Here is a 13899-nt window from a genome sequence, read left to right on the forward strand (position 1 = left end):
CGCACTTGGCTCTCTGGTCCCAAGGAGAACTTCCTTTAGCACAAGGTCCCCGACCTGGAAGTCTCTTCGCTTGACCTTTGAATCGAAAAACCTCTTTGCTCGCTGCTGGTAGGCTGCTATCCTTAGCGAAGCCTTGCTACGGTGCTCTTCAACGAGATCCAAACTTGCCCTCATAAGTGCTTCGTTTTCAACCTCATCGTACAAGTCTCTCCGAAGAGAACCAGTTCCCACCTCTACAGGAATCATTGCTTTGCAGCCATAGGCTAACAAAAAAGGGGTCTCTGAGGTGGAAGTTCTTGGAGTTGTCTTGTACGCCCATAAGACTTCGGGGAGATCATCAGCCCAATTTCCTTTGGCAGCCCCAAGATTGGCCTTTAGAGTGTGCTTGATGGTCTTGTTGACTGCTTCAACTTGGCCATTTGCTTGCGGTCTGGCGACTGAGGCGAATTTTTTATGGATGCCTAACTCGTCGTAGAACTGTTTGAACTCCTCGTTATCGAATTGCTTTCCATTGTCCGAGATGAGGGTGTGGGGAATTCCGTAATGACACACTATGTTCTTGAAAACGAAGTCTTTCAGCTTTCTGGTCGTGATCGCGACCAGCGGTTCGGCTTCCACCCATTTCGTGAAATAATCTACCGCAACCACGGCATACTTGGCCCCTCCCTTTCCGACTGGCATGGGATCGATAAGGTTGATCCCCCACATAGAAAATGGCCAGGGGCTAGACATTGTTATCAGCTCGTGTGAGGGGGCTCGCAGAATGTTCGCGAACCGCTGGCACTTGTCACATTTCTTGACAAAATTGTGCGTATCTTCTTGGATCTGGGGCCAATAATATCCCTGATGAACAACCTTATTCGCAAGGGATCGAGCAGCTGTGTGATTACCGCAGATCCTTTCGTGAATTTCCCTCATGATGTAGTCTGCTTCTTCACTGGTTACACATCGGAGGAGAGGGGCACTGAATCCTCTCCTGTACAGCTGGTCCCCGATGAGTGTGTAACGAGCAGATCTTGCTCGCAGGACCCTTGCCTCGACCTTGTCATCTGGCAAGGTCCCATCCTTGAGGTATCGAAAAATGAGAGTCATCCAGGAATCCGGTTGAGTCACATTTATGGCCTGTTCGGTTAAACTGATAGTTGGCGCATCCACGAAACGAACATGAATGTTGTTTAGAGCCTTTGAGTCCAACGACGAGGCTATCTTTGCTAGGGTGTCCGCTATAGAGTTGCTATCTCTGGGGATCTGAGTGATTTCAAAATGTTTAAACGACCCCAGAGCGGTCTTATCCTCTTTCAGGTAGCGGACCATGCTCTCTTCCTTGGCTTGGTATTCCCCTAGAATTTGGTTGACGATCAACATAGAGTCGCTGTAAATGCTGATCGCGGTTGTGCCCATTTCTTTGGCAAGTCGCAACCCGGCGAGCAGGTCATTGTTGGTCGCCTTAAACCCGAACCAGAGAATGCCATGAATTCGAGCCCCCTCGGGGCTTACAAGGAGAAGACCCGCACCAGCTCTTTTCCTGTTTGATGATCCGTCGACGTAGAGGTTCCAGGTCGACAGGTTCTGAATACTTTCTTGCACGACTTCGCTAGGTTGTTGCTCGCTTGGGAGATAGGAAAATTCTGAGATGAAGTCTGCAACAGCTTGCCCTTTAATGGTCGACCTGGGCTTGTACTTTAGGTCGAACTGGCTCAATTCCATGGCCTATTTGAGCAGTTTACTCGAGGCTTCTGGTTTCTGGAGGACCTGCCTGAGGGGGTAATTAGTCATTACGTTGATTGTATGGGCATAGAAGTAAGGTCGCAGCTTTCTGGACGCGATCAGCAGAGCAAAGGCTAATCGCTCCATTTCTAGGTACCGCATCTCGGCATCCGATAGACGCTTGCTTGCATAATACACTGGCCACTGCGCCTTTTCCTCTTCCCGCACTAAAGCTGCATTGACTACAAACTGAGAGACGGACAGGTAGATGAGCAGGATTTCCGTGGAAGAGGCTTAGAGAGGAGAGGTGGCTTCCCTAGGTGTTCTTTTATACTCTGGAATGCCTGTTCGCATTCGAAAGTCCATTCAAATTTCTTGTTCGCCTTCAGAACATTGAAAAATGGTAAACAGCAGTCTGTTAGCCTTGAGATGAAGCGACTAAGTGCCGCTATCCGCCCATTTAGACTCATGACCTGCTTCTTGCTAGTCGAGCTCTCCATATCGAGCAGGGCTTGAATCTTCTCGGGGTTCATTTCTATGCCCTGCTGATTGACCATATACCCCAGGAACTTTCCTGATAACACCCCAAACGAACACTTGAGAGGGTTTAGCTTCATTCTGTAGAGTCGGAGAATGTCAAACATCTCAGTGAGATGTGCAATATGTTCTGAGGCGACCTGGGATTTGACCAGCATATCATCTACATAGACCTTCATTGTCTTCCCGATTTGATCAGAGAATATTCGGTTGACCAACCTCTGATAGGTCGCGCCCGCATTCTTGAGGCTGAAAGGCATAACTTTGTCACAGTATAGCCCCCGGTCCGTAATGAAGGACGTATGCTCCTCGTCTGGCCCATACATCGAGATTTGATTGTATCCCGAGTACGCATCCATGAAGCTTAGCAGTTCGTGCCCTGAGATGGCATCAACGAGCTGGTCGATCCTCGGTAGAGGGAAGCTGTCTTTCGGGCAAGCCTTGTTGAGGTCGCTGAAGTCAACGCAGGTCCGCCACTTGCCGTTTGGCTTCTTAACCAGGACCGGATTGACAACCCAGGTCGAGTAGAGTGCCTCTCGGATGGACCTATTTCGGAAGAGGTTTTCCACTTCCGATTTTAGTGCAGCATACCGCTCTGGATCCATCGCTCTTCTTTTCTGGCAAACCGGTTTGGCTTCACTGCTGATGTTTAATGAATGGCAAATAATATCCGGGCTGATCCCGACCATATCTGCATGCGACCAGGCAAACACGTCAATGTTTTCCTTTAAGAAGCTTATCAGCTCGGAAGAGAGCTGAGGGTTGAGACAGCTCCCAATCCTTAACACCCGGCTCGGCTCTTTTGGATCAACCGAAATTTCGGACAGATCCTCAACCGGGCCGCTAGGAGGGATTTCTTGGATCCGCGGATCTATGTTATCCTCTGCTGGACCAGGCTGTGGTTCGATCATACTGATCGCCATAGCCTGGCGAGGCACACATCGCGAAATGCCCTTTCCTTTGTCTGCCATTTGCACCACTTTTATATAGCATTCGCGAGATGCGCTTTGCGATCCGCTTACTTCCCCTATCCCTGTTGGAGTGGGGAACTTCATCTTGAGGTGATAAATGGAAGTGACTGCCTTGAAGCTTCTAAACAGAGGTCGCCCCAAGATTCCATTAAAGGCCGATGGGCAGTCCACGACCAGAAATTCGGTAACCCTAGTCACCTCGTCGTAGTCGCCGAGCGTGACTGGTAGCTGGATTGTTCCTTTAGGGATCAGGTGGTCCCTCGTAAAACCGTAAAGAGGTATCAAGGCGGGCTTCAGGTCGGCCTCGTCTAGGTTCATTCTATCGAAAGCGGTCTTGAATAGGATGTTCACAGCGCTTCCGTTGTCCATAAGCATTCTGCAGACATTGTGGCACCCTATCAAGGGCTTGATCACCGGGGTGTCCTCGTGAGGATGGTGCAAGCGAGCTGCTTCCTTTTCGCAGAAGGTGATCGGCTCTTCCTTTCGAGCCTTTTGTGGTCGCTACGAAGTATTCATTACTCTGATCGGGTCATGATATGCTTCGCGAGCATACCTTTCCTGCGCTCCTCGCGTGTTCCCCGCGAGGTGCGGGCCTCCGAAAATTATATTAACGCTACTGTATCCGCTGCGATCACGATGCTTTTTCTTTTGCTCCCCTTGGCTCTCTTTTGGAAAGTCATCAATATACTCCTTGAAGTGTTCTTTTTTAATGAGCACTTCGATTGCCTGCTTTAGGGCTCGGCATTCATCAGTGTGATGCCCCTTATCCCGATGGTAACAACAGTATTTTTTGCTGTTTCTGGCCGTAGCAGGAGTTTTCATTGGTTCCGGCTCACCGAGCAGGCTGGCCTCCTCGGATTTGTTAAGGATTACAGATATGGACACGTTCAGTAGAGTGTATTGAGCTCTGTCCCAGTCACGTCGAGGAACAGGAGCATAGGACTTTTTGTGCTCGTAGCGGGGTTTCTTCCCTTTTCGCTAATCATCAATGTCTCATTTGCGATCAGCTCTCTTACTTTCTCCCCGACCAGGCATACTGCTCAAAGCGCCGTGATCGCGGCGGCGGAGTGCCGCCAATAAATTCTCTATTCGGAGATACTTTTCTGCAAGATTGTAAAATCTAGTGAGGGAAACATCGTCCTCAGCCTGCAGTTCTTTCCACAGGTCGGTTTGCGGGCGAACTCCAGCTATTATAAGTGTTCGGATGGACTCTTCTGGAGCGTGAGCCACCTTGTTTAGTTCCCTGTGGAAACGATCGATGTAAGATTGTAGGGATTTGTCCCTTTCTTGCCTTATGTTGCTAAGATAGCTCAAAGGCATCGAAAACTTCCGATTGGCTTGGAAATGTCGTAGGAAGGTCGTGCTCATCTAAGGCCACGAACTGATCGATCCCGCTGGGAGCGACCTTAACCACCGTTTGGCGCGACCTGCAGACTTCTTTGGCGGTTGCACCGCCCCAGCTGTTGTAGATGACATGCCTTAGTCCAAACGGTCCAACCTCTGGTTGACCGTCTAGAGAGTATTATCGAATCTCTCCAAGTAGCTTCTGATGGCGAGGTCGAGTTGTGAAGCTGCTGGGATATCCCCCGCAGCATTTTGTGAAACTAGAAGTACCCTGGAGGGGTTATCCCCTTGGGTCAAAGGCGCTCATTCAGCGCGCTGATTAGCTTGCTCAGGTTCAGATTGGAGGGCCATTTGTTACTGTAAGACCAGTAGGTCGAAGATTCTCCTGATGAAGGGTAAACGCTAAATCAGGCCCTCCTTCTAGCGCCAAACTGTTGATGCGTGATTTTGGCACCAACTAATCGACACGTGTGCAACGTTGATTGGTCAAGAAACACACATGAGTATGGATAATGAATATGAAATAAATGCAATGAGAGCTTTTAAAGTGGTTCGGATGTAAGGTAGCAAGTCCTACGTCCACTGATTTGTATTGATATGATGGATCAGGTCGCTAAAGCGGACTGACTTACAAATGATTGGAAAAGTAAATACAAAGTTTTTAGAGAGAGAGAGTTCAAATGTAAAATGGCCAAATCCCCTTAATGACGGGGTCTTCCTCTTTTTATATCAAGTTGAATGCGTGTAATCATCATTAAATCCTTGGGTTGGTGTGAATGTCAGGACATAATCTGGCTTTACGTCCCATTGCCCATTTCTCAAGCTGATTTCTCGCGATTTGGAGCAGGGAAACGGACACGTGGGAGCTCCAGGGCGCTTGGCAGGCCTGACGTGCACTTACTGTTCTGATGGGAGTAGGTCACATTTCGTCATGTGACTCCACGTCAGCCCTTGATTTCCCAGGCATAACAGAGTCAAAGGAAAAGTCCCTTATATTGTTAGTCTATATACGAAGCAGGATGGTTTCTTCTTCTTGATCCATCACTGTAAGTCATTGGTAAATAATTAGCAGTTGTGTTTATAAAGTAATTTGAATTTGTAAGCATTTAAAATTTAAGCAATTATATGTTCGGTTAAAATAAGTATAAGTCATTGATAAATAATTGACGCGTTTGATAAAATGTGATTTATAAGTATATTTTATTATTAAAATGACTAAAAATGTTATCACATTTTTTTATCGAATAATAAATAAAGTTATATGATAAAATTTTAAAATTAAATAAAAGTAATATGATAATATACTTGATCAAAATAGTAAGCCAAAAATAAAAAAATAAAAAGATAAGTTTCCAACTTATTTTTTAACCTATAAGCCCAGCTAAAAAAAGTTATAAGCACAAATGAGCACGGGTAGCAGGTAAAACCGGAACCTACAGGTAGAATCGAAACTAGAACCTACCCGGAACCGGCACTATGCGAGTAGGTTCCAGTTCCATTTTATTAGAACCGATATTGTGCGATTCCGATTCCGGTTCTTATGTGTGGAGGAACTAGAATCGGAACCTTAAAAAAGAACCTGAAACGGGTACCCAGTTTGGAACCTGCTTGGAACCTGTAGCAGTACCTGAGTTGGAACTTGTTTGGAACCGATTTTTGGAACCTGTTTTGGCACCTGGGCTCCAATCAAATATTTGTGAATAATGGGGGGTTTCATTATTTTACATATACAAAATTTAAAATAGAAAAAGTTAAGGGTCCGTTTGGTTTGTTATTTTGAATAGGAATTGGAAATAATATTGGATTGTTGAATAGGGTAATTATTACGAGGTAAAATTTAAAAATTAACAAAAAAACCACATAGGTTTGCTAATTTAACTAAACACCCAAATATATAAAAATTTTGTAAAATGACAAAAACATCCCTACCTACCCAAAATGCCAGATTCCAGTCACCACCACCGAAATCTAGTCAAAATCTGGCATTACGACGTAGACTAGTCGGATCTGACCGGACATACATCGATTTGGTATTTTTCGACCAGATCCACCACGGATCTGTTGGAAAAGGCTAGATCGACTGTTAAATCTAGCCGTCAATGGCCACAAAAGGTCAAATATGACCGTCAACGATGGTCAAAGATACGACTGTCATTGTTCGACAACGATAGCCAAGAGTTACACGTCTAACTTGTACAAGAGTTACACGTCTAACTTGTACACTGTGTGGGGTGGGACAAATGTGAAAGCTCACACAAAAGCAACTGCCTACCGTGACAATTGAACCAAATTGAACGTTTGAGTAGAAAAGTTGAACTTTTAACACCCTTGAAACCCTTTATATGCTTGAGTAATATATTTATTTACTCAAAAAAAATATACCACAAATTCAAATATTTAAAATCAGTCGCGTAGAAAAATACGTGTTTATCTCTACATGTGTGGGCAAGTAATGGTCTGACACGAGAGAATCGGATTGAGTGAGTCAGCATCCATAAAAGGAAATTAAAGAGGACAAGTAGTTTAAGTAAGGCCACCTGTTATCCTGATCACTTCCATAAGAAAACAGTGTGCCAAATCCCACGCCTATCTTCTTATCCACAGGACACCAAACATCTCTCATAAATCAACCATATCTATCCCACTCATTAATAAAATATAAATACTAATTAAACATTTAAAATAATTAAAAATATTTATCAACCATATTTCCAAGTCTTCATTTCAGTTTCTTTGTTGAAGTGTGACCCTTGATGTCTGTCTTGTCAGTGTCATATTTCCAGCCATTGTAACATTAAGTTTCGATTTCAACATACTAAATTAAGGCAGTCAATATATCAAACATATATATATATATATATTTTGGTGGGTTCTTAAAACTATATTTATAATTTTATATACTTTTGAAGAGCTCTATTTTATTTGCTGAAGTAAACTATATCGAAGGAAAACAGATGTGTGAAATTGTTTTATGCACTCCTAATTTGAGAAACTAGGTAAAAATTCATAAGATTTTCAAATTATACATATTACATTCATAAGATTTTAAGCTAATGAGATAAGTGAAATAATTTGTCAAATAGTAAATAAACTATAAATTATATCATAAACTTCCTAATACAATGTATAAATGGATGTTTTAATATTTTTATTTACATTAATTTGGATTAAATATGTTATGCCTGAAAAATATAAGGCTGACGTAAAGAGTCACGTGAAGGAAAGGACGGCCTGCCACAGTCAGAACGGTAGGTGCGTGCCAAACCAGCAAGAAGTTGTGATGATCCCACATGTCCAATCCCTGCTCTAAATCGCGTAAATTACTCTAGAAGGTGAACAATGTGACATAAAGAAGGATTTGCCTGACATTTCCACCAACTCATAGATTGAATAATCATTACTTCAATCCATCCCACTATAAATTAGAGACTACTCTCTCATTTGAGGGATTCGCCTATTTTTACTTTTCATCAACTATTCTCTCTCTTGTACTTTCACTCAGTGAGTCTTCTGTAAATCATTTGTAAGTCAAGCCTCGAATATCATTAATATAAACATCAGTGGATGTAGGACTTGTTACCTTAGCATCTGAACCACTTTAAAAAGCTCTCTCCATTGCATTTACTACGTTTCGTTGGTGTTAAAATCACGCATCAACAAAATATATAATATATAACAATTTAAAGTAAGTATAAAAGGACGATTTATAATACTATAAATTGTGTAATATTAAAAATTAAATGCATTAAATAAGTTAATGGTATTGTTAAATGCTAATGGATTTCATTTGGCTTGTTTAATAGTATAAGATTTTTTTTTTTTTTTTTTTTTTTTAAATGATAGAGAGGGATATCCACCAAATATTAAAACTCATTACTCCTAATTATTGCTGTTGCGAGAAGACATGTTGGGGAGGACGGGAGAAACCATGAGAGAGTACAAAGGAATTTTTTTTTTATTTTTTTTTTTATTTTTTCTAAGGAATAAGAAGGGAAAAAAATTGTGTTTTGGAAGTAGAAGGGAAAACAAATAAATAGAGAGATCTTAACCATTCAATTTCATGTATTTCATATTCTTTTGGCCAAAAAAAAAAAAAGGCTACGGTCCTGCGAAGACTAAGTAATTAATTTAAAAAAAAGAAGAAAGTTATTTGGTACAACTCCCTGTTAATTAATTAATTTCACCATTGAGAAAGGGTCATTCATGAAAATTTCTCTAAATTGAGTGGCATAGACTTTATGGAAGTTTCAAGGAAATCGCTTAGAGATTAACCAATGATATGCTTTTATAATTTTGAGATGTTGTTTTGAGTTTTGTTGAGATGGCGTCTTCTCCTTCTTCTTCCACTACTCCTTCAGTAATAAAGAAGCACGATGGTTTCATTAATTTCAGAGGGGAGGACACTCGCTATTGTTTTGCCAGCACTCTATGTGGACTTTTGCTTCAGAAAAATATCACTATTTTCTTTGATGAGGAGCTTGAGAAAGGAGATGAAATTTCGTCATCTCTTATAAATGCAATTGAAGAATCAGCTATTTCAGTTGTTATTTTCTCAAAAAGGTATGCCTCTTCTAGATGGTGCCTTGAAAAACTTGCAAAGATCATTGAATGCAAACAAAGGCACCAACAGATAGTATTACCAATTTTCTATATTTAGATCCATCAAATTTAAGGAATCAAATTGGAACTTTTGGGGATGAATTTGCCAAGCTTGTAGAAAGTTTTAAAAAGGAGAAGTTAGAAAAGCTACAAATGACAGAAGAACAATTTGAAGAGAAGATTCAGACATGGAAGAATGCTTTGACAAAAGCAGCCAACCTATCTGGCTACACCGCAACTAACACAACGTAATTTTCTACTCTTTTACAATATTTATCGCTTCAGATGAGTTTCTATTTCCTTTTTTTTCTTTTCTTTTCTTTTTTTTTGTCAAGTTTGCGAGAGATATAAAATCAAATCAAATCTAAATGCTTCTGCGCTTCAAAAAGTTCAAATTCACAGGTAACAACTAATTATTTTTTTTTCATTATTCTAAAGTTCTATTTATTTTAAACATTTTGTGTCACACCCCCTCCGCAGTAGTCCAAATCCCATCGGATTTGGGCGCTTCGAGGGACTTAAGATTTCGAAAGGAGGGTGAATATGTTGAAAACATTACATAAAAATCAATTACCAATCATAAATTAGAAATACAATTCGTCTCTTAAAACATAAGTATTAGAAATCAAATACAAAACATTGTATCACTATACACTAAAACAAACACACTTCATGAAGTAGAACATTTGTTTAGGGTTTAGGATGAAATGTACATGAATTCCACTTACCTTCAACCAATTTCGGATTTCCCCCTCTTCTTCTTCCTTTTTTCCTCTTCCTTTCTTCTCGACTTTGCCCCCAATGAGAGAACCCTAGCCCTTTATACACTAATTGGGCAAATTTTAATTAGGCCTTCATCGTTCCAGTTGTGACACTTTCCTCCCTTAGAGTTCCAAATTCTTGCACTTTGCGCCCTAAATTACAACCAGTAATTCTTAGTAAACTTATAAAAAACACGGGGTATCAGATTTTGAACATAAATTGGTCATGCGTCAACAATCTCAAGCATTATCGTATGTTTAATTTGTTAAAAAAAGTCTTCAACATTAAGATGTGGAATATCAAATTAAGGTTATATAGATGCAAAGTCAAAGATCAAATTCCATTTATGGTCAATTCTGACCAAATTAAGTTATATTGATGTGTAAATCTTTTCTTGGTCATATCCTTTTTACTATTGCTTCAAAAATCAGTTCTATTTTTTTAGTTATTTTCAATCACTAACATAATTCTTCTAGGAGAAATTTCTGATGTTCAAGGGTGAAATGACCTATTTCTTTGATCAATTATTACATAATAGAAATCACTTTTTTTGTTTTCCTCATGGTTTACTTACATTACTTATTAGTATTGTTTGTTTTTCTTATTAGGGTTGCATTTGAACTTGCAATGAGAGTTGTTCAAAATGTTTTGAAGGAATTAAATGATTTGTCCTCAGATGTTGATAATAAGAACTTGGTTGGAATCCAAGGTATTTGTGATCGCATAGTTTGTTGTTTATGCAACCAAGCTAATGGAGCTTATAAATTGTTTGCTCCACTTCCTGTTATTTATAATTTACCAATTTATAATAATATTTATGTCGTAGGAATTTGGGGAATGGGTGGTGTAGGAAAAACAACTATTGCAAAGGTTGTATATGCTAGAATGAGAAGTCAATTTGAAGCTTCTTATTTTGTTGATAATGTTAGAGAAAGATCAAGCGGTAATACTACATTAGCTCCCTTGAAAGAGGAAATGTTTTCTAGAATATTAGGAGATAAGCCTATTAAAATGGATACCACCTTTACAAAAAGAAGGTTTGGCTCAAAAAAGATTCTCGTTGTTTTTGACGATGTGACAGATGTTTGGCAAATAGAGTTTCTTGTTGGAGATCTTAAATATTTTGGTGAGGGAAGTCAAATTATCATTACAACAAGGGATAAACAAGTGCTTAAAAATTGTGTACTGCATGATGAATTTATATTTAAGATAGAGGGATCATGTGAAGATGATGCTCGTCAGCTTTTTTATAGGTATGCTTTTCAACAAAATCATCCTTTAAGAGATTATGATGAGTTATCACATGAGGTAATAAGGTATGCTAAAGGCGTTCCATTAGTTCTTAAAGTGTTAGGTTCCGTTTTATATGGCAGGACCAAACATTTTTGGAAAAGTACAATAGAGAAATTACAAATAATTCCAAATGAGAATATTCAGAAGGTGCTAAAAATAAGTTACGATGAACTTGAAGATTTGGAGAAGAGCATATTTCTAGATATTGCTTGTTTTCTAAAATGGGAGGATAGAGAGTTTGCAACAACATTCTTAGATGCTTGTGGCTTCTATGCAGAACATGGAATAACTATTCTCATTGACAAATGTCTAGTAACCATATCATGCGATAACAAAATAACAACGCATGATTTGCTTCAAGAAATGGGTTGGGAAATTGTGCGGCAAGAATCCACGAAACATCTTGGTATACGTAGTCGTCTATGGTATCCTGAAGATATATATAGAGTATTGGAAGGAAAAACAGTAAGTGTCAAAGAAAATATGTAATTTTCCATTTTTTTTTTATGAAGCTTAGTTACACATGTGACATCTACGGTAATTTACTAAATAAAGAAAACCACAAATCTTAGACCTTTATTGGATTGAACTACTCGAATGCAGTTGATAAGAGTTGGATTGAACTTGCTTTATTTGGTACACAAACCAAGCTGATGTTTGATACGATAATGGTTTAATTTTTTAAGATTTTGGCCTGTGAGGCTAAGTTCTGGACTTCTTGTTAATGAATTAAGTGGGTTTCATATTCCGTTAATTCAGGTAGCAAGCATTTTCCTTTAATGAATGAACTTGAACTTTTGTTGACAAATTTTCATGCACTATTCTTGCTGTGCTTCAGATGTATCTGTGCATTTAGAAAACAATTCTTATTGACGTGTAGATTTGATTTAAGCATCAGGTTATATACGAGGATATTTAGACATAAAAACATTCAGAAAAAGTATCAACGGATCTAGTTAATTAAACTCTGCTCATCTGTAAGTCATATTCCAACTACAAGTATAAATTCCAGAGCAAGAGCAGAACCCCTCCAATATTTAACCTGTGAAAGACATTTGCTGAAGTGAAATTTCTGAAAAATTGGTAGTTTCTGTGATATTGGTATTAATAATGTTTCTGAAATAAATTAGAGTGAAATACAAAATAAAAACCAAGAAGACAGTAGATTTATGTTATTATATAATGTCTTGAAACTAGAACTTGCCAATATAACAGAAGGAATTATGTAACAAGAATTACATAATGAGAACCAGTAGAATAACATGAATCACATTCAACAAGTACTTGTATCTGTGAGTGAATCATATTTAACTTATTTAAATTAATTATTTGGATCTCCTTAATTACTTGCAAACATATATACTTGTGAAAATTAAAGAATATTTGTGGTAATTTATCTTAGATATTAACTTAAATATTCATTAGATTTTATGTTATTTAAGCACAAATGGTGCACTACATTGTTGAATGTCCAAATTGTGTAAAGCACTACCAGGGCTAAAAGATGTTAAGGGCTTAAAATAAAAGGGTAGCCATATTCCTCGTATCAGCCCAAAAATATTTAAGTGGGTGAATTTAGAATGTCTGGTTGTGGTAAACAAGAAGGGCCATGTCATGCAGATATGGATCAATGGGCATCCAGAAGCCCAGACCAGCAATAGGTCATAAGAACTATCATGGGGCCATGAGAGCTCAAAATTTTGTTATCAACAAATTTTGCACAGAAACAATAATATTACGTATACAAATAAATATAAAATATTACTCTTTTATGTTATACAGTTATTCACATTTTATTGAATTGATTATTATATCCACTCATTGATCCATTTCATATCATGTCAATTTATATACAAAACTTATAATATCTATTATTATTCTTATGAAAAGAAAAATGGTAGGATCTATCTAAGATGGCCAATGAAATAGCTAGAATTCAAGGTTATCAAATATATACATTATTCAAAATCAATTTGAGCAAAGGAAGGCATATAAACTGCCATAAACTAAATGAGGGATTATTATGTTTCTGTTAGAGAGTAGAAATGTTTAGGGCGTTTACTGTATTTTATTATTTATTATTTATAAAGAAAAGTGAAAAAAGGTTATTTATGTACAAACTAGTGGTAAATACTGTTTTTACTTTTATTGACAAAAGACAAGGGGTAGTAAGTAATCCTATAAACTTTCTCTTACAATCACGATGTGTTAACTTGCAAATTTATAAGTGGGACCTATAACGAGTAGATGAGACCTATTTACGAGTTGACCAATCACGAATTGATACGTTGGAGTTATGAGAGAAAATTTATGAGATTGAGTTGTAAGTGTAATATTACTTATTATGTGCTATAAAATTGACAATGCCATCAATTAAAAGCAAAAGGAAAAGGTAAAAATGGATTTAGATTCCACATGACAAATAATCTTTTGTGAAGTGAAATATTAAAAATTAATTGAAGATGAAATTAAATTAATTAATTACTTCAATTTAGAACATTATTTAAACGTTCACATAGTTCTCCCGTCAAAAAGCTATATAATTTTGTGATACAAATTCATTTGGTAATAAACCTTTATTTTTCTGTGCTTAATTGTTCTTTGTTAGGCTAATATAAATCTTCCATATCGCAAGGCATTCTTCACAGAGAAATTGAAACCATAATTCAAGTCGGAGGCAGTTGAA

General features: G+C 38.5%; 1 protein-coding gene across 2 annotated transcripts; it reads left to right on the forward strand.

Moving 5' to 3' along the window:
• Positions 1-8890: 8890 nt before the first annotated feature.
• LOC116131819 (TMV resistance protein N-like) lies at positions 8891-12029 on the forward strand. Of its 2 annotated transcripts, none has more exons than XM_031417492.1 (2): positions 8891-9560; positions 10529-12029. In XM_031417492.1, the coding sequence occupies exon 2, from the start codon at positions 10548-10550 to the stop codon at positions 11700-11702; it is 1155 nt and encodes a 384-aa protein (XP_031273352.1). In that variant the 5' UTR covers positions 8891-9560; positions 10529-10547; the 3' UTR covers positions 11703-12029. The 2 variants fall into 2 exon arrangements, with proteins under 2 accessions (XP_031273352.1, XP_031273351.1); XM_031417491.1 differs by having other exon boundaries at positions 8891-9406.
• Positions 12030-13899: the final 1870 nt, after the last annotated feature.

The sequence above is a fragment of the Pistacia vera genome, unplaced genomic scaffold, assembly GCF_008641045.1.
Source record: "Pistacia vera cultivar Batoury unplaced genomic scaffold, PisVer_v2 Contig243, whole genome shotgun sequence".
NCBI classification, from domain to species: Eukaryota; Viridiplantae; Streptophyta; class Magnoliopsida; order Sapindales; family Anacardiaceae; genus Pistacia; species Pistacia vera.

Excerpts from the sequence above, each read along its gene's own strand:
- LOC116131819 (XM_031417491.1), top strand. The coding sequence starts at position 9,168 with ATGCAAACAAAGGCACCAACAGATAGTATTACCAATTTTCTATATTTA. Across the intron at positions 9,407-10,528 it reads TACACCGCAACTAACACAAC|GGTTGCATTTGAACTTGCAA; the intron begins GTAATTTTCTAC and ends TTTTCTTATTAG.